This window comes from Macaca mulatta, chromosome 15 (assembly GCF_049350105.2).
Source record: "Macaca mulatta isolate MMU2019108-1 chromosome 15, T2T-MMU8v2.0, whole genome shotgun sequence".
Classification (NCBI taxonomy): domain Eukaryota; kingdom Metazoa; phylum Chordata; class Mammalia; order Primates; family Cercopithecidae; genus Macaca; species Macaca mulatta.
This window is the reverse complement of record NC_133420.1, coordinates 116,776,613-116,802,892: the sequence shown is the minus strand read 5'-3', so window position 1 is coordinate 116,802,892 and position 26,280 is coordinate 116,776,613. Positions and strand designations below refer to the sequence as shown.

At 38.5% G+C, this 26,280-nt stretch overlaps 1 protein-coding gene across 7 annotated transcripts in view; it reads right to left on the bottom strand.

Annotated features, from left to right (window-relative positions):
• NAA35 (N-alpha-acetyltransferase 35, NatC auxiliary subunit) overlaps nucleotides 1-26,280 on the bottom strand; it is a 91,234-nt gene that overhangs the window by 33,884 nt on the left and 31,070 nt on the right. For all 7 annotated transcript variants that reach the window (XM_077965350.1, XM_015117992.3, XM_015117989.3 and 4 more), the window contains 5 exon segments: nucleotides 18,176-18,242; nucleotides 18,052-18,095; nucleotides 16,478-16,528; nucleotides 15,768-15,851; nucleotides 14,838-14,952 (listed from right to left, as the gene is read on the bottom strand). In XM_077965350.1, the coding sequence (XP_077821476.1) occupies nucleotides 14,838-14,952; nucleotides 15,768-15,851; nucleotides 16,478-16,528; nucleotides 18,052-18,095; nucleotides 18,176-18,242 (361 nt within the window).

The following is a 26,280-nucleotide window of genomic DNA, read 5'->3' as shown; positions in this document are numbered from 1 at the left end:
CTAAGCCAGACACAAAAGGACAAGTACTGTACAATATCACTTGTATGAGGGACCTAGAACAGTCAAATTCAGAGAGAGAAGTATAATAATGGCCATGAGGGTTTGTGGGGAGGAGGGAACTGGGAGTTCATGTTTAAGGGGTAGAGTTCCAGTTTGGGAACATAAAAAAGTTCTGGAAATAGTGATGATAGTTGCACAGCAATGTAGATGTACTTAATGTCAGTGATGGTTAAAATGGTAAGCTTTATGTTATATTTAACCAAAATGTTACAAAATAGTATTAAATCACAACTGTTAAACTCAAGGCATGGCCTCAATAAATATCATACCCTAGTCATTGGTGAGAGTAACCTAGGGTGTAATACCATACAAATCTACGTATCTGACACTTTTTAGTGTATATTTTTGAACAGGTAATAGATGCAAAGGGTTTTCTGAAAATCTCATTCTTACCACTGAGTTTAAGGGAAAAAAAGTCGCCCACTTGTGATCCCCAGTATATCTCTTGAGAAATAATCACTACTACAAGTTTCTTCCATGTGTGGGAGAAACTTCCTTTTTCTAATTTTATTGAGGCATAATTCACATACAATACAAACATCAAATGTACAGTTCAATGGTCTGAAAAATATGTACAACCCCATGTAACTACCACAATCAACAAAAAAAACGTTTTTACCACCCCAAAAGGTTTTTCTGTGCAATTTCCCAGTCTATCACTCCAATGCTCAGCAACCAAGGTACTTCTTCCTGTCCCTACAGATTAGCCTTTCCTAGCTGGATGTGGTGGCTCACGCCTGTAATCACAGCACTTTGGGAGGCCAAGGTGGGTGGATCACTTGAGGTCTGGAGTTCAAGACCAGCCTGGACAACAGGGTGAAGCCCCATCTCTACTAAAAACACAAAAATTAGCCAGGCATGGTGGTGTATGCCTGTAATCCCAGCTACCCAGGAGGCTGAGGTGGGAGAATCATTTGAACCTGGCAGGCAAAGGCTGCAGTAAGCTTACATTGTGCCACTGCACCCCAGCCTGGGTGACAGAGTAAGACTTACACCGTGACCGGCCCATCCACCTCTTTTAGAAGGACACTTAACGATATTTGGGTACAGCCAGACAATCCATGATCACCCCCTCATCACAAGACTCTTAACAATCACATTTATAAAGATCCCTTTCCCAAATAGATATTTACAGGTTCTGAGAAGTAGAAATAGGACCTTGATAGCTTTGGGACCATCATTCAGTCCACTACAATCTCTCACTGACATGTTAGGCCACCATAACCTCCACTCCATTTGGCACTCCTCTAGAGATGCTCTCCTCACCCCAACTGAGCTCTGATACCCCACAACAGGCTACTTTTCTGCACATAAGCTTTTCATCAATCTGCTTAGGCTCCAACTTCCCACATGGGGCCACCTTTCTACTCTTCTCTTCCTGCTTAGGCTTTGACATCTCATGCCATCCTGTCCTCCTGGACAGCCTCTTCTCCCCACTTATGATCTGACACCTATACCTGGGCAACCTTCCACAAGGACACCCTTTTCAACATGCTTAGGCTCTGAAACCCTGCACCTGGTCACCCCCATGCACAGATGCCCTCATTACCTGGCTTGGTCTCTGACAGCCCTGTACACAACCACCTCCATGAATTTACCTCAGGTTTCACCACCCTACTCTGCCAGGCCTCATTAACATGAGCCTACCCTGCCTGGACTCCCACACCCCATGCCTCTCTCTATTCCCTGCCTTTACACTCCAAAACCCTGTACTAGGCTGCCTTCCCATAGACACACCCTCCTCATCCTACTTAGGCTCCTGACATACAGTGCCAGGTTGTTCCCACATGGTCCGCTTCTCGATCCTGCTTAGGCTCAGGCACCCCAAGCTCAGCTACACTCCCGTGGAGATATCTTTCTATAAGAAGCAGTGAATCCAGTTAGGCTACCCATTCATGGTGATGCTTTCAAGGTACCTTGAACTGTTCCAAACTCCTGCTCTAGGTCTATCTCTTTGCAGATGCCCTCCCCATTCCACTACCATTCTGCATGGACACTTCCTTACTCCACACAGACTTTGATGGCCCATGCTAGGCCTCGCCCTGCTAAAAGGACTCTCCACCTACCCACATGGTTACACCACCTTATGTCAGGCTACTCCTCTCTCCCATGTGGACACCATCCTCATCCCTAAGGCAGGCTCCAAAGTCTTGCTCTAGTGCACATGCCCATTGTGCTCAGGCCCACCTCATGGCATTAGGAGTGAATTTTTTCAAGAGAAGGAAAGAGGAGCAACAATCAGAACTTAGTTTTGTTATCACTAAATTGGAAATACATGGTTCCCTTTATCTTTCATTAAGATCTTCTTTGCTGTATTTTCTGATAATTGAGAAGTCTTTTATTAATTTTGTATCTACAACTTTATTAATATCTCTAAAGTTCTATTCCTTCAGAAAGGTATCTGTTAATCTTCTTACCGATAATAAACAATGATAATGCTAAAGACCTCCCTTTACCTTCCTTTGGCCATTGCTATGGTTTGGATGTGTTTTTGTCCCCACCAAAACTCATGAAGTTTAACTGCCAGTACAACAGTGTTGGGAGATGGGGCCTAACAGGAGATGTCTGAGTAAAGTGGGCAGATATCTCCTAAACAGATCAATGCCTTCTCACTCTCGTGAGACTGGATTAGTTCTCATAGGCACGGATTAGTTCCTACGATAGTGTAATGTTAAAAGGGAGGTTCTTTCTGTTTGGTTCCTCTTTCCACGTGTCTGCTTTAAACTTCTTTGCCATGTTTTGACCCAGTGCATGGTCTCATCAGAAGCTGAGCGTGTCCCATGAATCTTGAACTTCCCAGGCTGCAGAACCATGAGCTAAGTAAACCTCTTTCAAAATAAATCACCCAGTCTCAGGTACTCTGTTACAGCAACACAAAATGAACTACGACAAGCACCAAACTTGAATAGTCTTATCTCTATCACCATTTGTTACTTCTACATGTTGAAATATACCTATCTTTATATTACAGATGATTTCTCAGCTTTAACCAGTATCTCTGGATCCCTGCATATAAAAGAAAATTAGTCTTCCCCATTACTTCCTGACTTTGGTTAATTACTTCTATATCGTCAAGATTCTCGACACTTCTGTTACATTATATTTAGTAAAATCAATTTCCAGCGTTTTAACTACAGTTATACAATGAAACAAAATCAATGCTCAATGTCTGTCCTGTCACAGCTTTTCCATTTATGTCTCAGTAGGCTGAATTTCATTCCTGATTTCAGTCTTTCTCCTCCAGGGAAAAGGTTTTTGGAAAAATATTCCAAGTTCTTGCTAGTTTAAAAATATTTGTACGAGTGTCAGTTGAAGACCTTTGGAATGGGTGTAAAAGTTTTATATCACAGTTTTTTTTTTTTTTGAGTCTCACTCTGTTGCCCAGGCTGAAGTACAATGCCGCGATCTCAGCTCATCACAACCTCTGCCTCCCAGGTTCAAGCAGTTCTCCTGCCTCAGCCTCCTGAGTAGCTGGGATTATAGGTGCCCACCACCATGCCCAGCTAATTTTTCTACTTTTATTAGAGACAGGATTTCACCATGTTGGTCAGGCTGGTCTCAAACTCCTGACCTTGTGATCCACCCGCCTTGGCCTCCCAAAGTGCTGGGATTACAGGTGTGAAACACTGCGCCCAGCAGGTCACAGTTCTTTACTTGAGGACTTTGAAGATATTGTTATGTTACTTTCTGTGTTGATGGTGATGTGAAGAACCATGAAGCCAGTATAGGTTGCTTTAGATCTTAAGTAATTTACTAGGCTCTATTTTACTATTAATAATTCTTTATTAATTTATCCTGGAACACAGTATACTCTTTCAATGCACACTTACGGATTTAATTCTAGTTTCTTCTAGAAATGTCTAACATTTTTTTCTGTTCCATTATACAGTTCACATCTTAAGGGACACCAATTATATGTATATTGAGTCTTCTTTTGCTATTACTTCCTCATCATACTTCAAATCTCCTTTGCTCACTTCTGTTTCACTTAGTTTTTTCCTCAATCCTGACCTCTATGTCCTTTTTTTTTTTTTTTTTTTGAGACCGAGTTTCACTCTTGCTGCCCAGACTGGAGTGCAATGGCATGATCTTGGCTCACTGCAACCTCTGCCTCCCAGGTTCAAGCGATTCTCCTGACTCAGCCTCCCAAGTAGCTGGGACTACAGGCATGCACCACCACAGCTAATTTTGTATTTTTAGTAGAGACGGGGGTTTCTCCATGTTGGTCAGGCTGGTCTTGAACTCCCGACCTCAGGTGATCTGCCTGCCTCGGCCTCCCAAACTGTTGGGATTACAGACCTGAGCCACAGCACCTGGCCCTCAAAGTCCTTCATGGCTTTTCAGCAATGTCTAGAACACTTTTGCTATTTTCAATGAGATCTCTCAGGATTTTTCTCTTATACTGCTTTCCTGAACTCTGCCTGGTCACTTTTACTCCCTTTCTGTTATTCGTTATTTCTTCCTTTAGTCTTAGTATTTTTGCTTTCTGCTCTTGTTCTACAGAGGTCATTTTTAAATAAATTCTTTCAATTTTTGTACAAAAGTGTTTCTGAGCAGTGTTTTTCATCTGCTTTCTTGATTTGTGCTATTTTCTTGGAATATTTGTGTATAAATACTATGCAGTTTCTTTTTTGATTATGATATCACTGAAGGAGTGCCTCTTGAACCAGTTTTTTGAGTGAGGTGTTAGAATAGCACTCTAGACTAGCAGGAGGCCTGACTTTCCTTAAGCCATGTTATGTGCCCAAGGGCATGCGTTTCTTTTACTGACACAAAGATTACCAGTTAACCAGACTACTAAAACATCCACAGCATCTCCTCTGTCTTGCAGCAGAAACAAAGACAGCAATGTGCATGTTTTCTGGCAGAGTCCTACCTCCTTTGCCTCTCCCAAGGTATTATTCACATAGTTTAACACAGTCAGCTTGTGTACTCCACACCTGTGATTATTCCAAGAGAATCCCTAGTTTTGTCCCTTCAAGTTATGTCAACCTCTTGTGAGAACACTGTCCTTTGCAGGTCTACTTACATTTACACCATGAAAATCTAAGTATCCATTCTCAATGTTCTCCCTCTCCTGGGTCCCATTCTGTTTTGATTCTGGTTATAAGTGTTCCCTATTTTTTAAGACACTGGAAAGATTCTATTTCCCATATTCCTTGTAGATTTTGGCTGCTTTTAGAGAGTAGAAACATCAGAGCCATCTTCACAGTACCATCCCCAAACCAGAAATCCTCTAGATTAGACACACACAAGCACACATCTGTGGGTATGCATGGACTTGTTAAAAACAGAAAAAATTTTGAACTAAAAGAATAAACATCTCAGGCTCCTGGCACTAGCACATCACGGCTTAGTACTCTCTAATGGCTTGTGATTTTAAAATGAAGTCAGCTCCACCTCTGTTGCACAATACACTGCCACCGTGGGCAAGTTAAGCCAACTGGGTTGTAACAGCATAGTTTTGTCTTCAGCGCCAAGGTCAGTCCTCAGGAAGTTAAATGAGCCCTATCACAGGTAATGTATCATCATATTCTACATATTTTAATCTATTTTTAATATGCACAAAATTTTTAACTTTTTTTCAGTCACATATGCCATGTGGCTCAAGAATCAGGTGAACAAGGCTTTTATTAAAACCAGTAATCAATCGTCTAACCATGTTCTCCACCCAACATCACCATTTCTCTCTCCCCAGAGGCTATCTCTTCCATTTCCTCTTAGTTATCTCCTGTATTTCTTTTTTGGTATTATCTACCTCAAATCTGTCCAACTTGCAGCCCACAATGACTGTGAATGCAGTCCAACACCAGTTTGTAAACTTTATTAAAACATGAGATTTGTTTTGGTTATTTTTTCTTTTTTTTGGCTCATCAGCTCTCATTAGCACATTTTATGTGTGATGCAAGACAATTCTTCTTCCAGTGTGGCCTTGGGAAGCCAAAAGATTGGACACCCCTGGCCAGGCACGGTGGCTCACGCCCATAAACCCAGCACTTTGGAAGGCCAAGGCAGGTGGATCACTTGAGGTCAGGAGACCAGCCTGGCCATCATGGTGAAACTCCGTCTCCACTAAAAAAAGAATACAAAACAGTTAGCCGGGCGTGGTGACCGGCGCCTGTAATTCCAGCTACTCAGGAGGCTGAGCCAGGAGAATCACTTGAACCCGGGAGGCAGAGGTTGCACTGAGCCAAGATCGCGCCATTGCACTCCAGTCTGGGCAACAATAACAAAACTCTGTCTCAAGAAAAAAAAAAAAAAAAAAAAAGATTGGACACCCTTGATCTAAACATTGCCAAAAAACAGGCTTAGAGTACTCCTGAATTTCTTTTTAGTTTTACACATTATCTCTGACTTCCTCCTCCATCTCCAGAAGATGTCAGAGACCTGAAAAGGAGGAAGTCAGAGATACTGTGTAAAACAAAAAACAAGTAGCACTGTAACCACGTACAAATTATATGCCTGCACACACTTCTGTCCCCTCACCTACAACACCGTTACATCACAATTTTGGTTATAATCAATATTCAGCGTTTGCACCATTATGATCAAGTCAGTCAGTCAGCATTAGCACCACTATGATTTGTTATCCATTGCCCAGATGTGAAAATTTTAATTTTCATATGCATTTGGAAGTTTAATAATTGTCTCATAAGGCTTAATTCATTTGTCAGTTCTCTCAATCTCTTCTGAATATATCAAACGCAACAGTGGTCTTGTATCTTCAAGACATTTTCCCTAGAGCCTTGGGGCTTCCTCCAATCTGGACTTGTCCATACATGGTGCTCAGCTATTATGTTGTGTTTTTCTCCCTTCACCACCATCCTGGGGATTTCCTTCATTATTTTATGATGGATTCTCATTTTCCCTAAACCTCATGCTTTCCCTCTTTCTTTACTCCCATGTTTTAATGGAGCACATCTTCCAAAACTTTTGTGAGATAAATTCTGAGACTGTAAGTGCCTGAAATTATCTTTCCTCAAAATTAAATGATAGTTTGTGTCTAGAATTCAACATTAGAAACCATTATCCCCCAAAGTCTGAAATCATTTCTCTGGTGATTTTCTTTTACTCACAATTCTAATGAGATATAATTAGCATACCACATAACTCACCTATTTAAAGTACACAATTCAAAGGTTTTTTATACATTCACAGAGTTGTGACACTATCACAACCTAATTTAGGACATTTTCATCACCCCACGAAGAAACTCTATACCCATTAGCAATCACTCTCACTCTCTTACCTGCCTAAAATGTTTCCCCCAATCCTAGGAAACCACGAATCTACTTTGTCTCTATGGATTTGCCAACTTTGGACATTTTATATAAATGGAAATCATGTAATACGTGGTCTTTTCTGATTGGATTCTTCCATGTAACACAATGTTTTAAAGGTCCTTCAGTACTTCATTTTTCATTGACAAATAATACACCACTACATGGATATACCATTTTATGTATCCATTCATCCACTGATTGGACATTTTGCCTGTTTTTCCCTTTTGGCTATTATGAATAATGCTGCTATGAGCATTAGTGTATAACTTTTTGTATGGATGTTTTCATTTCCCTTGGATAATTCTATGTTTAACATTTGAGACACTACCAGACTATCTCCAAGAGAGCTGTATCATTTTACATTCCAATCAGTACTGTATTAGGGCTCCAGTTTCTTCCCATCCTTGCCAACACTTTTTATTATTTTTTATTAAAGCAATCAAGTTGGTGGGCTGCAGTAACTTTTCATTTTGATTTGCATTTCCCTGAAGATTAATGTTGTTGCACATATTTTCATGTACTTTTTGTTCATTTGCATATCTTATTTGAAGAAATATCTGTTCAAATCTCTTGCCCATTTTTTCATTCAGGTTTGCTTTTTTTTTTAATCTGGGTGTAAGATTAATGCCTATGTTTTAAGAGTTCTATAGCTTTAGTTCTTACATTCAAGTCACTGATCCATTCTGAGCTGACTTTTGTATATGACCAGCAGGGGCGATAGGGAGTAACCAACTTTATCCTCCAGCATGTGGACATTCAGTTGTCTTAGCATCTCTGATGACATTTCTTTCCTCATTGAATTGTCTTGACACCCTTGTCAAACAGCAACTGAGAATATGAGTGTTCATTTCTGGGCTCTCAATTCTATTATATTCCACTGATCTGTATCTATCCAGAACTACACTGTCTTCATTGCTATTGCTCTGAGGAAGTTTTGCATTAGGATCTTTGTTTTCGCTTCGTTGACTTCTAATTTCCACTGCTGCTGCACATGTGACATTCTGTCTTGATTCTGTGTATGTAACTCGGTTTTGCCTCTTTTCTCTTAGGATCTTCTATTTGTTGCCACTTTCCTAAAGTTTCATAATGATATGCCACTTCAATACAAGTCAGTTTTCATTCTAGTTGTGCTGGATGGCTCTTTATTGGCTCTTTCAAACTGAGCATTCATATCATCTGTCTCCAGGAAATATTCTTACGTTTGTTTGTCTGTTTTAAAAAGACAGGGTCTCTCTCTGTCATCCAGGCTGGAGTGCAGTGGTACAATCATAGCTCACTGTAGCCTCGACCTCCTGGGCTCAGGCAATCCTCCCACTTTAGTCTCCCAAGTAGAAAGGACTACAAGGCATGTGCCACCACACCTGGCTAATTTTTAAATTTTTTGTAGAGATGGGGACTCACTATGTTGTACAGGCTGGTTTCAAATTCCTGGCCTCATGCAATCTTCCTGCCTTGGCTTCCCAAAGTGCACTAGGATTACAGGCATGGGCTACCACATCCAGTGATTTTTTTTTTTTTTTTTTTTGGCTTCTATTTTCTGATCCATATTTCTGGAACAACTTTTATTAGTTTATCCTTTGTTTTATTTACTTACCTTTATTAGATGGTAGACCTTTCGCAACTAAGCCTAGTTAATCTTTATCTTTCCTATTTTCAACCTTTTCATTTTTGACTCTTAAGATTTCTGCAACTTTGTGTTCTAAACTTCCTATTTTTGTCATTTCTGCTCTTCTAAGTTCTGGGATACATGTGCAAAACATGCAGGTCTGTTACATACATATACATGTGCATAGTTGCTTGCTGCACCCATCAACCCATCATCTACATTAGGTATTTCTCTGAATGCTATCCCTCCCCTTGCCCCCCACCCACCGTGCTCTTCTATTTTCAATCTCAAAGAACATATTCCCCTTTTTTCCTTTCATATAGCATCCTATTTTTGTTTGACATACGTATTGATTTTTCTCATTTTTCTTAAGGTATTTTGTTTGCTTGCCTGTTTTATTCCCTTTCTTTCAGACTAGAGATTTCCACCCTTAACTCTACACTCAGATTTGAAACTAGAGCACACACCAAAAAAAACATTAAGAGCACGGTGAATATAGGTCAGGCTTTCAACCAAGCCATTTTATCAGGGGAACTGCTGAAATTGTCATATTTAGATTTTGCTGTTGTTTTTCCTCACCTCTTGTACTTGTCAGATTTCCCTAAGAAGAACCTTCTAAACTCAAGTGGAGAGCATGTGCCTGGCTACACTGTTCTGAAAGCAGAGTGGAGCAAGGAAAGGAGAGATGGGGAAAGAAAGTAGGTCACAATAATAACTACTTAACTTTCATTTAACTCTCTCATAATGTGTACCCTTTCAACTGGGCCTCATATACCCTCAAGTACAGAATCCCTCTGTCCCCTTCCTCCAGAGAATAAACTTTTAGTATTGTGAGGTTCAGGAATGTCACTCAGCAAAAAGGGGGAAGAAATTTCTGCTTCTGAACAGATTTTTTTTTTTTTTTTTTGAGACAGAGTCTCGCTATGTCGCCCAGGGTGGAGTGCAGTGGCCGGATCTCAGCTCACTGCAAGCTCCGCCTCCCGGGTTTTTACGCCATTCTCCTGCCTCAGCCTCCCGAGTAGCCGGGACTACAGGCGCCCACCACCTCGCCCGGCTAGTTTTTTGTATTTTTTAGTAGAGACGGGGTTTCACCATGTTAGCCAGGATGGTCTCGAACTCCTGACCTCGTGATCCGCCCGTCTCGGCCTCCCAAAGTTCTGGGATTACAGGCTTGAGCCACCGCGCCCGGCCCTGAACAGATTATTAACCAGTTCTCATGTTTTCAGCTAAATTTCTCATACCCATTTCTAGAAGTATCTGGCAAGCTAATAATGCAGCCTTCAGGAGATCCACAGTTTCAACTGGGCTGCCTTTGACGTCCTCTATCAGTGGCTAAAAATACAGTTATTTGTAGATAGGTAAGTCAATCTCCTTCTGTTTTCCAGTTTCTAAAATAACTTTGTTGCTATTTTCCCCTTTCCCTGTCTTTTCCATCTTTATCAATTATGCTCTGAAAGAAAAAAATCACTTCTTCATTGCTTCTTTGGGATTTCAGAAAGCAAATACATGTGTTCAACCCACCAAGTTTATTCAGGTATCTTTTAATTTATTTTTAAAAGATGACAAGTCCTCTTGAAACTGTGTGTTAGATTTGAAAATACAATCCCCAAGAGTATCTACTAATTTCAGGCAACATAAATTTAAATATATTATTTCCATTGGCAACTGTTAAAGATGCTCATAATCTAAAGGGTAAACTAGACCCAATTCACAGATAACTATGAGCAAACAGGGAAAGAAAAAAATATTTTGACAAACAGAACCAGGAAAGTCTCCCTGGAGGAGATGATGTGAACATCATTTTAAAGGATGAGCTAAACTTCCACAGATATAAAAAAAAGAACCATAAAATTCAAGACAGCACAAGCAAAAACAAAGAAAAACATCCGTTTCACTGGATTTTTTTGCTCCTTCCTTCCCTCAACAACGATATAACCCAAGGTCACATCTTTGAATCCAGCAAGTCCCAAGTAAACACATTTACTCCCTCAATAAGCACTGAAAATGACTCCTAAATCTGTTTTTCTATCCATTTTCCAGGGCCAAATATTTACTATACTTACTTTACTACTACAGTGCTCCATGTAACCACATCAAAAAATCCCATTATCAGTAAGCTGCCCTCCTTATCCACCTCCAAAACCGCTTTTGTATTCTGCATCTTCATAAAGATACTACTATGCATTGAGTAAATGCACCAGCAAGTAATTCCCAGATCAAGTCTCATTATTCCTACTTTCTCCCTTAATGCCAGTTTACAATTCGTACTGAATATATACCTTTCAATGAGAAGCTAAAATGAATGCTCAGTGATTTCAGGATTTACACAGCCATTTTGTCACCAGTTGGAGTTGTAATATAATCGGAAGGCAAAATGAGTAGAGACCAAAACTAATCTATACTACTATTTTCTCATCATTCTTCTACTAGAATAGACATTAAGAAGGCATTAACTTTTTTATTATAGAATTGTATGGCTTATGATTAAGGGATAATTACAAAGTTAAATTACGCCAGCTAAAAGGTATTACACACACAAGCACAGGGTGAGTAGTTCTTAAATTTAAAATTTCGCTTGCTTAGTCATAAGATTACATTTTTTAAAGGTTTATTCAAGCCAATTTTATGTAAACAATTTTCCTGAAGCCTGTCGGCATACTATAAAACCAGAGTAATAGAGGTGATCATATGCACAAGCTATTTTTAGCACTGGTCCGAAATATAGGAAAGTCACAAGCTGTATCTACTAATGATCCCATGGAAATTATCATCTGAAGAGTTTGCTTGATTACAAATACAGAGCAGAATAGACCAGGAGTAGTCAGATATGGCAAAAAGAAACACCCAGATTCCAATCATCTGGAAGATTCTTGCTTTCAAGATCTTGTTGATACACAAACCAACAAATTACTTTGAAGTCATTTATTATACAGTGGTTTTCATAAAAGTATTACTGCTGTATATTTCAAAGCATTTAAGAGTTGTGGACATTTTATCCCTCTCTGTAAACATGTACTACTACATTGCTATGCATAACCACCTCCTTATGTCCCATGGTACAGAATGCCACCTAGTCATTCATCCTATAAACACATTCCCTCTTTTGGAAAAAGTGAAAATGATGATAAATAAATACAAATTTAGCACAACTAGTAGAAACATAAAAATTATGACAATATTCATTTCCTAACCCAAATTACCTTCTGGGTTGCTCTATTACCTAACATTTTAGTAAGGAAAGAAAAATGTATGGGAAGAGGAACACAATGCCTGTCTCTAAATGGAGGATAGGTGTGGAAAAGGAGTGAGGTATGAATCAGTAAAAATTTGCTTTTCTGGTTACAAGACCGACAACTGGGTAACACTAATTTGAAGCATATAAATTTCTCTTCATCTCTACTGGAATGGCCAAGTCGTTGAGGGGGAAAAAAAAGGATATAAATATCATCCCATTGTAATGAGTTTTAAGGACAATCAAAATTGTTACACATTATCTAAAATATTAACCCATTGTAAACTTTACAACAGAGGTACACTATTCTTTTTAAGGCATAGTTCATAAATAAAATCTGAGTGCCAACAACATGCCAAGCATGGCAATACACAAGAAGAAAGTGCCTGGGCTAAAAGTGCTCAAAATCTCATGGAAAGACAAATGGGTAAAAAACTAAAATACAATGTACTAAAAAAAATATAACAGAGGCCTGTATGAATGCAGTGAGAACACAGCAGGTGTGACATTATGAAATATGTATTTGGTCTTTCTTCTTGCTTCCTAAGGTAACTCCTAAAATCCTTAGACTCTCCAAGTGCTGTCTTTTGGTATGCGAATGACAGCTTCAGGGTAGGGCACATAACCAAAAAGACAGAGGCAGGATTACAGGGTTGGGACTTCGGCCCCACCCCACAACTTCTAGGGATGGGAGAGGCTGAAGGTCAAGTTGATCACCAACTGCCAAAGGTTTAATCAATCATGCCTATGTAAGGAAGCTTCTGTAAAAACTCAAGAGGACACAGTTCAGAGAGCTTCCAGATACCTGAACACGTCGAGGTTCCTAGGAGACAGTACACCCAGGGAAGGCATGGAAGCTCCAAGACCCTTACCCATACCTCACCCCATGCATCTCTTCATCTGTATCCTTCGTATCCTATAGCCCTCCACAATAAACCAGTAAACACAGTAAGTGTTTCCCAGAGTTCTGTAAGTCACTCCAGCAAATCAGCTGAAACCAAAAAGAGAGTCGTGGGAATCCCAACTTAAAGCCAGTAGATCAGAAATTCTGGAAACCCAGACTTGGAACTGGTGTCTGGGGAGCACGAGCAGTCTTGGGGACTGAGCCCTCAACCTGTGGGATCTGGCATTACCTCCAGGTAGACAGTAGAGGCTGGAGTTTGTTTTCCATACACACTACCACAAACACTCCTTCAATGGCAGTTTAATTAGAGGGCACCCAGCTGGTGTGTGTGGAAAAAGAGAAGTTGATCACTCAAGTCTTCTGTGCTGATGACTGTTGTGGTGGTGTGAGAACACGGGAAAAATACAGACTGAAAGTTTTTCCAAAACAGGGAGAATATCTAAGGCCTGCCTGGTGTTCAGAGTAGACTGTGTGTAAAAAGTAAAGTAGAGGTTCCTCTTCAAAGACTTTCCTCTTCATCTAATTAGGAATAAATAGTAACTTCTTTTAGAAGAAAAATTTATTCAAAGACCTGTGCTAACATTCTTAAATATCTGCTAGCCGTAACAAAGAAACAAATGTACTTTATGTTCTTAGCTCCCATAATTTAGCCCAGATATTTGCCCTGGCATGCTTATACTGGTCCAAGGAAGCAATAGGTCATAGACTGTTCTTCTTCCTTATTTGAAGGTGTTTTTACCTTTCTCAGCATTCCACAAGTTACTTCCTCCTTTCTTTGTTCTCCTCTGCCTTTGCCTCTTTTAAAAAGTTCTAAGTTGCTAGGCAATTGGGACAAATACAGAATGTGAGGTCCCGTTCCAGTCAACAGAAACCGGACACGGCAGTAGGGTGGACGCGTCAGGTTATAAATGACCCTGTCTCCTTTGTTGGGTGTACTCTCACGGCAGAACTGCTGGCGAGTGTACCCTTTCTGCAGAAAGTAAAAATGGCCTTGCTGAGGAAATAAAATTTATGTTCAAGTGCTATTTCTTTACAGCACCGGGGAACAAGCATTTCTAACACGTGTAATGGAAGTGATGATCTCTCAGACAAAAGAGTAAAGAGGAGAGGTGATGAAAAAGGTGATTCACTGTTAACACTGAAACAGCCTTTGTAAAAATTATGAGAGAAACCTGACATAGCTGACTCCGTCTTGCTTCTAACCTCACAAGCTGTCTTTGCTCATTCCTGGTGTAGGCCAAGCAACTATGGGACAAATCTAGTTTACAGTTTAAAATAAAGATGGTAACTGTCCCTTCCTGAAACAAACCTCTCCTTGCTCACCCACTGCCTGCCAAACTATTCTTCAAAAACTCTAGTCCCTGAATTCTCAGGGAGGAAGATTTGAGAAACAGCTCTTATCCTTCCACTCGGCTGACCTCATGATAATTAAACTCCTTCTCTGCTGTTCTCACTGTGTTGGCTTTTCTGGGCAGCAAGAAGAACCCGTCAGGCTGTAACATCACAGCTCGAATGTAAGACAGGATACATATTCTGAGTCTAAATAGTAATATACAGGAAATGGCCAAGTTGTACAGTATTGTTTTTTAGTGTAGTATATATTTATAGAGGAGAGCCTAAACACTGTAAGTCTCTGGAGTAAAACATTCCAAGGTACAAGACTGACTTGAAAAAAACTTTAGTACAAGCTAAACACTAAATACTTTGATGGAAACAAAGAAAAGAAAGAGTAGAAGCAAAATGAACAATTACCTCCTTTTGTAGTATCATTCTGGGCCTGGATGCCATGATGCAATGAATTATGAATGGCAGAAAGAAGATCTGCTGCTTGAACCATCAATTTTTGAGCTTCTGCAACAGCACTGGTCTAGCAAATAAATCACCAAAAACATTCTTACATATTCTTTCACTGAAAGATATACATTAAATAGGAAAATCCTATAAACAATAATGAAATTAAATGCTTGCTGTAATGACATTGGTTTTCATAAACTATGTACTTAATACAGGATGTCCAGATCCTGTTAGGATAGAAAATGGTTTTTTTACTCACATCTATAAAACTTGTAGGATCAATTATAACAATAGAAAATATTTTTGGTTTACCTTTTTTTTTTTTTAATAATAAAAACCAAAGATGCAATCAACTAGAAAATGAGAAAATTTTCAACAATTCTATGTCATTCATCAAGGTGGGGGGGGGGGGAAACCGGGAAGAAATAGAATTACAGAAGTTAAATTAATGGTAAAAATTGGATCCCTACTCACCACTTATAAACTATTCACAAATTAATCTGTAATTGGCTTGAATTAGTGCAAAAATACAAAAAAGAAAAAATATTCACCATCTAAGGCTTGCTTTTGGTTCTACACAAATCTAACAATTAATTATGTAACTGAAGGTAAGAATAGTCCTAAAATTTTTACTTTCTCCTTTTCAATTCACAAAATATGACAACCTACAAGCAATTTCAGCTTCTAATGTATTATTTACAAATAAGTGAAAAAAATATACTTCTTGAGAAGGTCTTCAGGGTTACTCTGGTATAAATACACCAAATGCTGAGTTCTCTATATCTGAGATCAGGAGCACTTCAAGGGAAAAGTTTCAGAACTGCATCACTCAGGCATTCCATCCAAAATCACTAAAACAAACAGACATATGATATCGAATGCCCTTACCTCTTTCTTAGTAAAGGCTATAAGCACTGTCAGTAACACACGAGTAAATTTCACTCTGCTGAATACTGCTAAACATTGTTGGTGCTAAAAAAACAAGAAAGGACTAGAAGTTAAAAGATGCAAAGTCCATGAAAGGAATTTCATTTAAAATATATTAACTCCTAAGTCTCAATGTTAGTAACGTACTACATTACAGACACCTTCGCTTATAGGCTTTTAAAAGCCTGAAAAATGAGCTGCAGAAAACAAAACAAAGCCTATTCTTTTGAAATAGGAATGTGAAGCTTCTATATCAACAGGACTGATCTTGTCCTAAGTCAAAAGTTACACTATTACCTCAAAAAGCTGATTTTATCTGCATTTTAAAAAGACTGATTAAAATGTGCTTTAAGCAGAGTCAGAAAATTTAGAATCTCGACAAAGGTTCAGCAACTTTTGACACTGTGGAGCTCTGACGCATCATCTGTGAAAGATCATATTTTTCTTCCTACCTCACAGGAATACTGAAGAGTTTTGAAATCATCTATTTGAAAGAGCTGTATTATCATTCTATCAAAATAAATACAAGGGAAATAAAATCCCTTGCAATGTCCAATTTTTAAAGAAATACCTTAAAAAGGGCTTCCATAAATTATAACGCAGTTCATAAAACTACAACATTAACAGGTAGACTTCTCTGATATTATCTACCAGAAAATAAGTTCAATTACTTCTAGTTCAACTTCTGGATCTCTTTCTTCTCCTTGTCGACTTCGAGTACTCTAAAATTTTAAAAAAGGTGAATTAAACACAAACCTGAAAAAATATTACATTACAAATATATAAGGTAAAACACTAATTTTTTGAGTATACACAACAATCTGTTTTTGGGAAAAATTGTTGGAGAAAAAAAGCTGTGTCTAGTATTTACGTTCCTCCTATTCTATATACAGAAAGGTCATTTTGACATAAATTATAAAGATCATGCACAAGAATTAAGTATTGAAACAGCAAAAGCAAAACAATGAAATAACATAAGCAGAAGTATATGACATACAGTACATTTTCCTTTAAAAGGAGCTATTAATTGAAATTCCTGATGCTCTCAAAACTAACCCTGTTAGAAAAAAACTGTAACCTTTACAAAAATCACATCATGAAAAAATAAAGTTCAATGGTCAATACTGATTTGTTTTACACTAAAATACAAAATATCTTAATACAAATGTTATAGTGGACAATTTTATTTGACCAAATACCAGGGCGGTACTACAGGAAGAGCTACTAAAAGTTGTGGGTTCTAGCCCTAAAGCTGCCATTTACGTGCCCTTCAGTAAAGCTAAGACACAGGTTACTTAACTCCTTTGATCTGTATTTTCTTCATCTAAAAGTGGAGCACTATGTGTGTCAAATTGCCCAATTCACTGAATTGCAAAAATCAAAAAAAGAGAATATGAAGTTTGACAACCATATTGTTATACTAGCATTAAAAAGAAAAGCAGAAATACAACTTTTCCCCCTTTTTAATCTCTATGAAAAGCAGCAAATCATCAAGGTCATCTAGAAGGTTTTCACCAGATTTGGCATATTACCATTTACTGAGCTCACCTACTGTGTTCCAGACACTGTACCAGCTATTAAAGATACAAAGGTAAATAAGACAGTCCTTACCTTTGAGGAACTCAAAACAGTAGTGGGAGAAAAATACTACTCTTTTTGTTTTTTTTTTTTTTGAAAAATACTATTCTTAAAATAGCATAGTAAAAAAACTCTAAAACACCGGCAAAAAGTTGAAAGAATCAAGTGGGTTAAATTTTAATATACTCATCTCTCTTTATCCATGGGTTGGATTCAACCAACCACTGATTGAAAGTATCCAGAAAAAAATTTTAAAATAGCATTTAAAAATACAGATTTTAAAAGTACAACTATTTACATAGCATTTACATCATATTAAATATTATAAGTAATCTAGTGATGATTTAAAGTATACAGAAGGACATAAACAGGTTATATGCAAATATCACACCATTTTACATAAGAGACTTGAGCATCCTTGAGTTTTGGCATCCACAGGGGTCCTGGAACCAATGCCCTGAGAATACTGAGGGATGGCTATACTTGAAAATGACATTCATTTATCAGAAACTCCTCTAGCAGTGTTCAAATTCATTACCAAAAAAAAAAAAAAAAAATACAAAGCACATACAGGAGAAAGGTGGTTCTACACATTTGTAATTAGGTAAAGTTAACCTGACATTTAGAGGTGTACCAAAACCCTACATCAAAGAGAAAACATATATACCTTTACTCTTCTTTGCATGTCATCCTCCACATCTTTTAGCATGCCTAGAAAAAGAAACAGTAAGTTTTAAAAGGAAACATATGAAAATGTAAAACTTGTGAATTATCTTTAAAAATAATTTTACCTGTAACTCGAAGATCTGTCACACTGTTAGCCATTTTAAATCCATAAGTCATAGACTGAAAATCTTCCTATACAAAAAGGGAATAATCAGGCTCATGAATAGCAACAAAACTTTAAATTGTGGCAAAATATAAAACTTTTCTTTATAGTTCTCTACAAAATCACTATTTAATAAAGAAACAGAAATGGGAGGTCATCCTGCTTGTCTAAATATTACTAGGATACACCCAAGCTTTTCTTGAAGGCATACACATAAAACACCTAATGTTGTCTCTGTCCTTACTTTCAATTGCTTGTCCTTAGGCAATTTAATACGTTCATTTGCCACATAAGTGTAATGCTTATGAAAATATCACAAAGTAATAATTCTCACAAAGTATTCTCACATTCACAGGTGAATAGTAAATATACAGTAATTACTGTTTAAGGACAAGGCTGCAAGATTTAGATAAGACTACTTAAAAAATTATTAAATGACTGCTTACAGTTAAGATTTCTCAAAGAAAATTATTCAAAGTGAGAGCAAAACCATGTTCCACTACAGTCCACTGGAAGGAAAAAGACTGAGCCATTCAGACATACGACCCCCATCCCCCAAATCATTTTTTAAATGATTTCATTGCTGAGTCATTAACAAATTAAGTGATTTGCTGGACTTCCTTTGAAGAAAATACATTTACTGTCATCTGGCTGATCTGATTAACAAGTCATAAGCCCCATTAAAACAGTGTTTCTGCCACTATAATTCCTATAAAAACATAGATAGGGTTAGGCACGGTGGCTTGTGCCTACAATCCCAGCACTTTGGGAGGCCGAGGCAGGCAGATTACCTGAGGTCAGGAGTTCAAGACCAGCCTGGCCAACACAGTGAAACTCCGTCTACAATAAAAATACAAAAAAATTAGCTGGGCATGGTGGCGTGTGCCTGTAACCCCAGCTATTTGGGAGGCTGAGGCAGGAAAATCACTCGAACTCAGGAGGTGGAGGCTGCAGTGAGCAGAGATCGCGCCATTGCAATCCAGCCTGGGTGACAGAGTGAGACTCTGCCTCAAATAAAAATGTAGACAGAATCCTAAAATAACAGAATAATGGTTCAAAAGGGGATGGAGCCACAGCACAATTTCTGGATTCTTAAAAAAAAAAAAAAAAAAAAAAAAAAAAAAAAAACACAGTGAGCATCAAATTCAAGTGAGGTACTATATCCCACAAACAGTAAGAAAACAAACCCTACGCCCTTGGTCTCAAAGACCTCCGGGATATTTTACTAATCGAGTCCTTAAAAAAAAAAAAAAAAAGACTCATTACATTACAAAGCTATATAAGCTTATCCTCTAGATGAAGTTTATAGTCTGTCTCTACTTTGACATCAAATAGGATTCTCAAATTTTACATCTCCAAAAAGAAGCTTGATGCCCCCTTTCCTAGCGTTTACCATACCACTAAACGGCACTACTATCTACCTAGAGTTGCTCAGGCTGAAAACCTGGCCTCGACTCTTGTTTTTCTGCATCCTGTATCAAATCCATCGGAAAACACTGTAGGCTCTATCTTCAAATTCTAGTCCAACTACTCAGCCTTTCACAGCTATCTTTAGTTTAAGTCACCACTATTGCTCACTCTTGTAACCACCTCCAGACAACTCCCCCACCTACCACACTAGTCCCTGCCATAATTTATACACCACCAGAAGGCAGAAGGATTGTTTGAAAATAAGTAAGATCATGTCACTTCCTATTCAAAACCTTTCAAGAGTTTTCTACCTCACAGCAAAATCCCAAAGCCCACCATGGCCTCTCTGGCCCTGCATCACATGAGCCGGTTTCCCTCGCCAACCTTCTTTCCTACCACTTCACATTCACTGCACTGCAGTCTGGCAGGTCTTTCTTGTTGTCATTCAAACATACTAAACACATTCTCCTCTCACGGCTCCCACACCAAAATGATTTTCTTCAAAATATTTACAAGGCTTCATCCCTTACTATATTCCAGCCTCTGTTCTAATGTCAAATCCTCAAATAGGGGTTTTCCCTATGCATTCTAAGACAGCACCATCCACCATTTTATATCCCCTTATCCTGCTTTATTTTTCTTCATGGCAGTTATCACCACGTGACATTATATATGTATTTAATTACATATGCATTGACTATCTGTCCCAAGACAGGTATAATCCATGAGTTCACGGCTTTATTTACTATTTTACCTCCAGGACTTAGAATAGTGCTAAATAGACTTCTATTCAATAAATATGTGTTCAACGAACGACTTATTCCACGGCAGGGGTCATGAACTCAAAAGGCAGGTTATCTTCCTAAATATATCTGGCTGACTACAACATATACTAGGGAATGGTGGAGACCGGCAAATTGGAAAACATATGCTTCATTTAGAAGGGGTCAGCCACTACTTATCCTGTTGTGGCTATGAATGAATACAGGGCCAGTGTGGTCAGGTCTCCTAATGTTTTAGAAAAAAATCTAGGTTTTTTTTTTTCAATGTAAAATCTCCCCCCCACCCTCTTTTTTTTTTTTTTTTTTTTTTTGAGACAGGGTCTCACTGTCATCCAGGCTTGAGTGCAATGACGCAAACTCAGCTCACTATAACCTCCACCTCACCCTGGGCTCAAGCAATCCTCCCACCTCAGCCTCCTAGGTAGCTGGGAATACAGGCATGCACCACCACACTAGGCTGAATTTTTTTTTTTTTTAGTAGAGATGGGGTCTTGCCATGTTGTCCAGGCTGGTCTCTAACTCCTAAGTTCAAGTAAATCCACCCATCTCAGCCTCCCAAAGTGCTAGGATTATAGGCATGAGCCACCACATCCAGCCTCATCTTCCTATTTTTAAAAAACCAGACCAACACTGTGTAGGAAAACCAACAAAACAAAAATATCCATAAACCTTATCTGTAAGTTTGCCAAGAAGAGTCTTAGGAAAACTATCTTTCTGGAAGAACACCACAGGTCCTGGGTATATAAACCTCAGTAATAAGAATTTAATCTAAGTTACTAGGTAAGTGAGAGCAAGAGAGTCATGTAAACAGACTGCTACCATTAAAGATCACTCTTGAAGATTTGTGTACTTGAGGACAGAAGTAAGAGTGAAACTAGGGAGACCAGACATTGGACTCTAACCAACAGTCCAAGCAAGGGCTGATGACAACTTGGATTGGGATTGCAACAGTGGGGAGAGTAAGAAGTTGGTCAAAAAAAAAAAAAATTAGGATATATTTCAAAGGTAGCACTAACATGATATGCTGATGAACTGAATGTGGATATGAGGTAAACTGTACAATCAAGCCTCATTTTTAGTGTTTTGTTCTAAGCAGGTGATGGTACCATTTCCTGGGATAAGGCAGTATTTGAGAGGAGCAGGAGTAAGCGCAGAAATGAAGTACAATTTTGGGTATATCAAGTTTGTAATTTCTTTGGTCATCCAAGTGGAGATTTCAGATTTCACTTGCTTGAGACTAGAAGTCAGGGAAGGACTCAAGGCTAGAGGTATAAATTTGGACTTCATCAGTGTATAGTTAGTTGATATTGAATGCCACATAAGTAGAGGAAATCAACCTAGGGAGCGGTTATGGAGGAGGGAGGGAGTCCACGAGTACCCTAGCAATTAGAGATGCAAGCACAGGAACTAGACTTACCAGTGAGGCAGAAAGAAATCCAAAAGACTGGTATTAAGAAGACAAAGAGAAAAAAGTATTTCACAGTGTGTCAACTGGGTCTAATGATGCTCACAGGCTGGAGAGGGAGGGGTGAAAACACCGAATTTAGCAAGATGGGTAAAGACCAGTTCTCCATAGTGGTGGTAAAGAACGACCATTTGGAGTACATAAAGAGAAAACGAAAGAAAAAGTAGAATAAGCAAATCATTAAAGAAGTTTTTCCTGGAGAGTAGCTGGGAAATGGGATTGTAGATACAAGGAGCCATGGGATCAACGAAACTGTGGTGCTTTCAAATGAATGTAAAGCATGTTTACATGCCGATTAGAGTAAGCGAGTAGTGAAGGAGAGCCTAGTAATGCAACACAAGTGGAGGAGCTGAGCTTAGACTGTGACAGGAATACTTTCACCTTAACAAGAGAGAAGACAGAGTTTGTGAGTATTAACAAACAGGTTAGCACTTGTGATAGTGACAAAATGAAACATTTGAGATTAAGTTGCAGACCATGATGCCCCTTTACTTCTAAATACTTCAGTATGATTTCCTAAAAACAAAATCTTCCTCTTACATAACCACAGTACAATTACCAAATAAAGAAATTCATGTCTCTAACCTCCTTTGATCTGGAGCATTTCCTCTGTCCTTAACTTTCGTATCTGACATTTAGAAGTATCTTTTCAAACAGTACTTCAAAATAGTATATTTTGAACAATACTTTGTAATATACATTTTGTAGCACATCCCTCAGTAACAGCTGTGCCTGATATTTCTTCAAGATTACACTTAAGTTATATCATATTTGATAGGAATACCACAGAAGTGATATGTCCTTCCTAGAACACTGTATAAGTAGGCACATGTCAATCTGTCTAATTACTGATAATTCTGGCCACTTGACTAAGGTGCTATCCGCCAAGTTTCTCCATGACAAAGCTATCATTTTTCCCTTTGTAATTAGTAAGTATCTGGTGGAAAGATATTTTTTGAGACTAAGTACATATCCTGTGTCTCATTATACTTTTGTCCAGTAATTGCAGCATCCTTTGTCAGAAATAAGTATTCAAAAACTGTACTCTTCACACAATACTATGCAGCCAAAACACTAATATTTTAGATATATTGAGTTAAATAAAATACAGCATTCAAATTATTTTCACCTGTGGCCACTAGAACACTAAATCAAACTATACATGTGGCTTACATTTCCATTGTATAGTTCTGGTTTACAGAAAGAGATGACAGACAAGAACCACCAGTGAGGTAGCAAACCAGGGAAGAAAAGCATCTTAAAAGCCAAGCAAAGAATGTATTTTGAGGACAGAGTGATGACTACATCAAAATCTGCTGGTAATTCAAGTTTAAGACCAAATCTAACCACTGAATTTAACATCGAGGTCTTTGATGACTGTAACACGGTAGTTTTAGTGAAAGGTGTAAAGCCTGACTGGAGCAGAGAGAAAAAGAAGAAAACCAGAGACAGTGACTATGAATACATCTTTTTTTTTTTTTTTTAAGAGTCAGGGTCATTTGACTGCCCAGACTGGAGTGGAGTGCAATTGTAGCTCACCATAGCCTCGAACTCCTGGGCTCAAGTGATCTTCCTGCCTCAGCCTTAAGTAGCTGGGACTACAGAGGTATACCACATCACCATGCCTGGCTAAATTTTTTATTTTTTTGTAGATGGGGTCTTGCTATGTTGTCCAGGCTGTAGGCACCCCTTCTAAAAAGGATCTGGCTGAAAAGAATTAAGGTACGTGCAGATGAAGGACAGTATTATGCCAAGAAATGACAGACTTAACGAGAAGAATATAAAGCACGTTTGCATGCTGATGTAAATTATCTAGCAGAGGGGTAAATTCATTATGCAAAGAACACAGGGAAGAATTGCTAGAGTAGTATCTTTGAAGATAGAATATAGGATCAATGCACAAGCAGAAGTTATCATCCTTACGAATACAGAAGGTCCATCTATATAACAGGAAAGCATCGGAATATAGGGCACATGTAGGCAGGTAGGAAGACTACTTCTATTTATATGGTAAATAGCAACTTACCAAATAAGTGTGAGGGTAGGGGAGTTTTTTGTTTTTTTTTTTTTTTAAAGACATACCAGGTCTCAAAATCTACCTTCTTGTCTCTCTGAAGAACTGGAAATATTCCACCAAACAAAATAATAAACTAAGAATAATAAAGGCATGTAGGCCAGATAACAAGAGACCTAACAAAACAGAGGAGGAAATGAAATTCCCAGAGAAAAGAGAACAAAAAACTACAATGACACAGCTGTGTAGTGGGCACAGAACACAAGTGATGCAGCCTGAAGCTAGAGAACAAGAAGACTTCAAGAGGAGCATTTTCAAAAGAAAATACACAACTGACAGATTATCTGATAGGTTTCACAACAGTGAGCGAAAGAACTGGGGAGAAGTACATAGAAAACTAAGCAAATCAAAAAGAGAGATAATTATCACATATAAGAAAAACAAAATTTTGTATGAGAAAGGAAATATAAGCATATACCACTTTGGCTCACCTCTCATTAATATTTATACAATCGCGATAACATCAATGCTCCATAATGATTTAACCAGCTTTTAGATTACTATTTGGGGCAAGGGCAGGGGTAATATGAGATATATTGTGATCTAATCTAACATATCAAAGCTAAAGTTAGTAAATCCTTAAATCCAGAAGTTAGATTAGATTATCTAGATATATGGAAATAATATGGAACAGTAAAAAAAAAAAAAAGGCAGAGAACTATTTTTCCTCATAAGTGGGCTATTTAACTTTTTAAATTACATACAAGTATTAGTACTTTTATTAAGATGTACATACACGCACACCCCATTTAAATTTTCACATACCAAATATGAGGATACCTATTTTTAGGAAGATAACTGGTGGTCATATGGAGAATGAACTAGAAAGAAAATACTGGACCAGAGAGAAGAGTTCAGAAACTCCAAGGAAGCCAAACCTAAAGTTGAAGAACTAAAGCAGAAATGATGAGAGAAAAAACAGTGCCCCAATTCAAGGCATCTGCAAGCCAAAGCAAAATAATCTGGATGTAAGGAGTAAGAGGAAAGAGGTAATCAAAGATAACACTGGCAGTACAATATTGCAAGATACAGAATGCAAAAGGAAAAGTGGTTTGATAGGGTTCCTATTTTCGGCATGTGAGCAAGATGTTAAGAAAGAAATCAGAAAATGTCTCCAGATCAGGAGACACACCTGAGAACAAGATACACTAGCAGTTAGGAACTCCAGAAACACCCAATTTAAATAAATAATTTGCTCATTATAAATCTTTCTCTGTTTTGTTTTGAGATGGAGTCTCTCTCTGTCGCCCAGGCTGGAGTGCAGTGGCGCCATCTTGACTCACTGCAAGCTCCGCCTCCCAGGTTCATGCCATTCTCCTGCCTCAGCCTCCCAAGTAGCTGGGACTACAGGCGTCCCCCACCACGCTTGGCTAATTTTTTATATTTTTAGTAGAGACAGGGTTTCACCATGTTAGCCAGGATGGTCTCGATCTGACCTCGTGATCCGCCTGCCTCAGGCCTCCCAAGTGCTGGGATTACAGGCATGAGCCACCGCACCCGGCCAAATCATTCTTATTCATCACCAGGTCTCTTGAAGACTTTTTATTAGATCAGTATTTTTTTCTAATTATAAGACTAAGACAAACTTATCTGGAAAATCTGAAAATTTTAGCAAAAAGAAGAAAATACAATCTTTTGGCCCAGGAGCAAACTTCTGGTTTTCTCTTTTTCCAGTTTTATTTTTACACAGTTGGCTACAATGCTGCTTTTTTAACCTTTTGACATATACATTTCTCCATGTTATTCAGCACTCTTTCATCATGTTAATAACTACGTACTCAATATACATAATAAATTGTGTGTAATCAATTATCCATAATTTATTTCAACCGTAACTCTAATGGTGGCATTCTGGTTGGTGTCAATTGTTCACTAATGAAAACTCTGGTTAATGCATTTGGGCATAAAGTGCCCACGTTTCTAATTACATCTTTTTTTGTTACTGTTGTTGAGATGGAGTCTTACTCTGTCATCCAGGCTGGAGTGCAGTGGTGCAATCTCAGCTCACTGCAAGCTCCACCTCCCAGGTCCAAGCGATTCTTCTGCCTCAGCCTCCCAAGTAGGCATGACTACAGGCATGTGCCACTATGCCTAGCTAATTTTTGTATTTTCAGTAGAGACGGGGTTTCACCATGTTGGCCAGGCTAGTCTCGAACTCCTGACCTCAGATGATCCGCCCATCGTGGCCTCCCAAAGTGCTGGGATTACAGGTGTGAGCCACAGCACCCGGCCTAATTATTTCTTTAAGGCTGAGTTACAAGAAATAACTAGTTTAAATATCAGTATTTTTAAGATTCTTGATATACACATTATTAAACTGTTTGCCAAAACAGCTG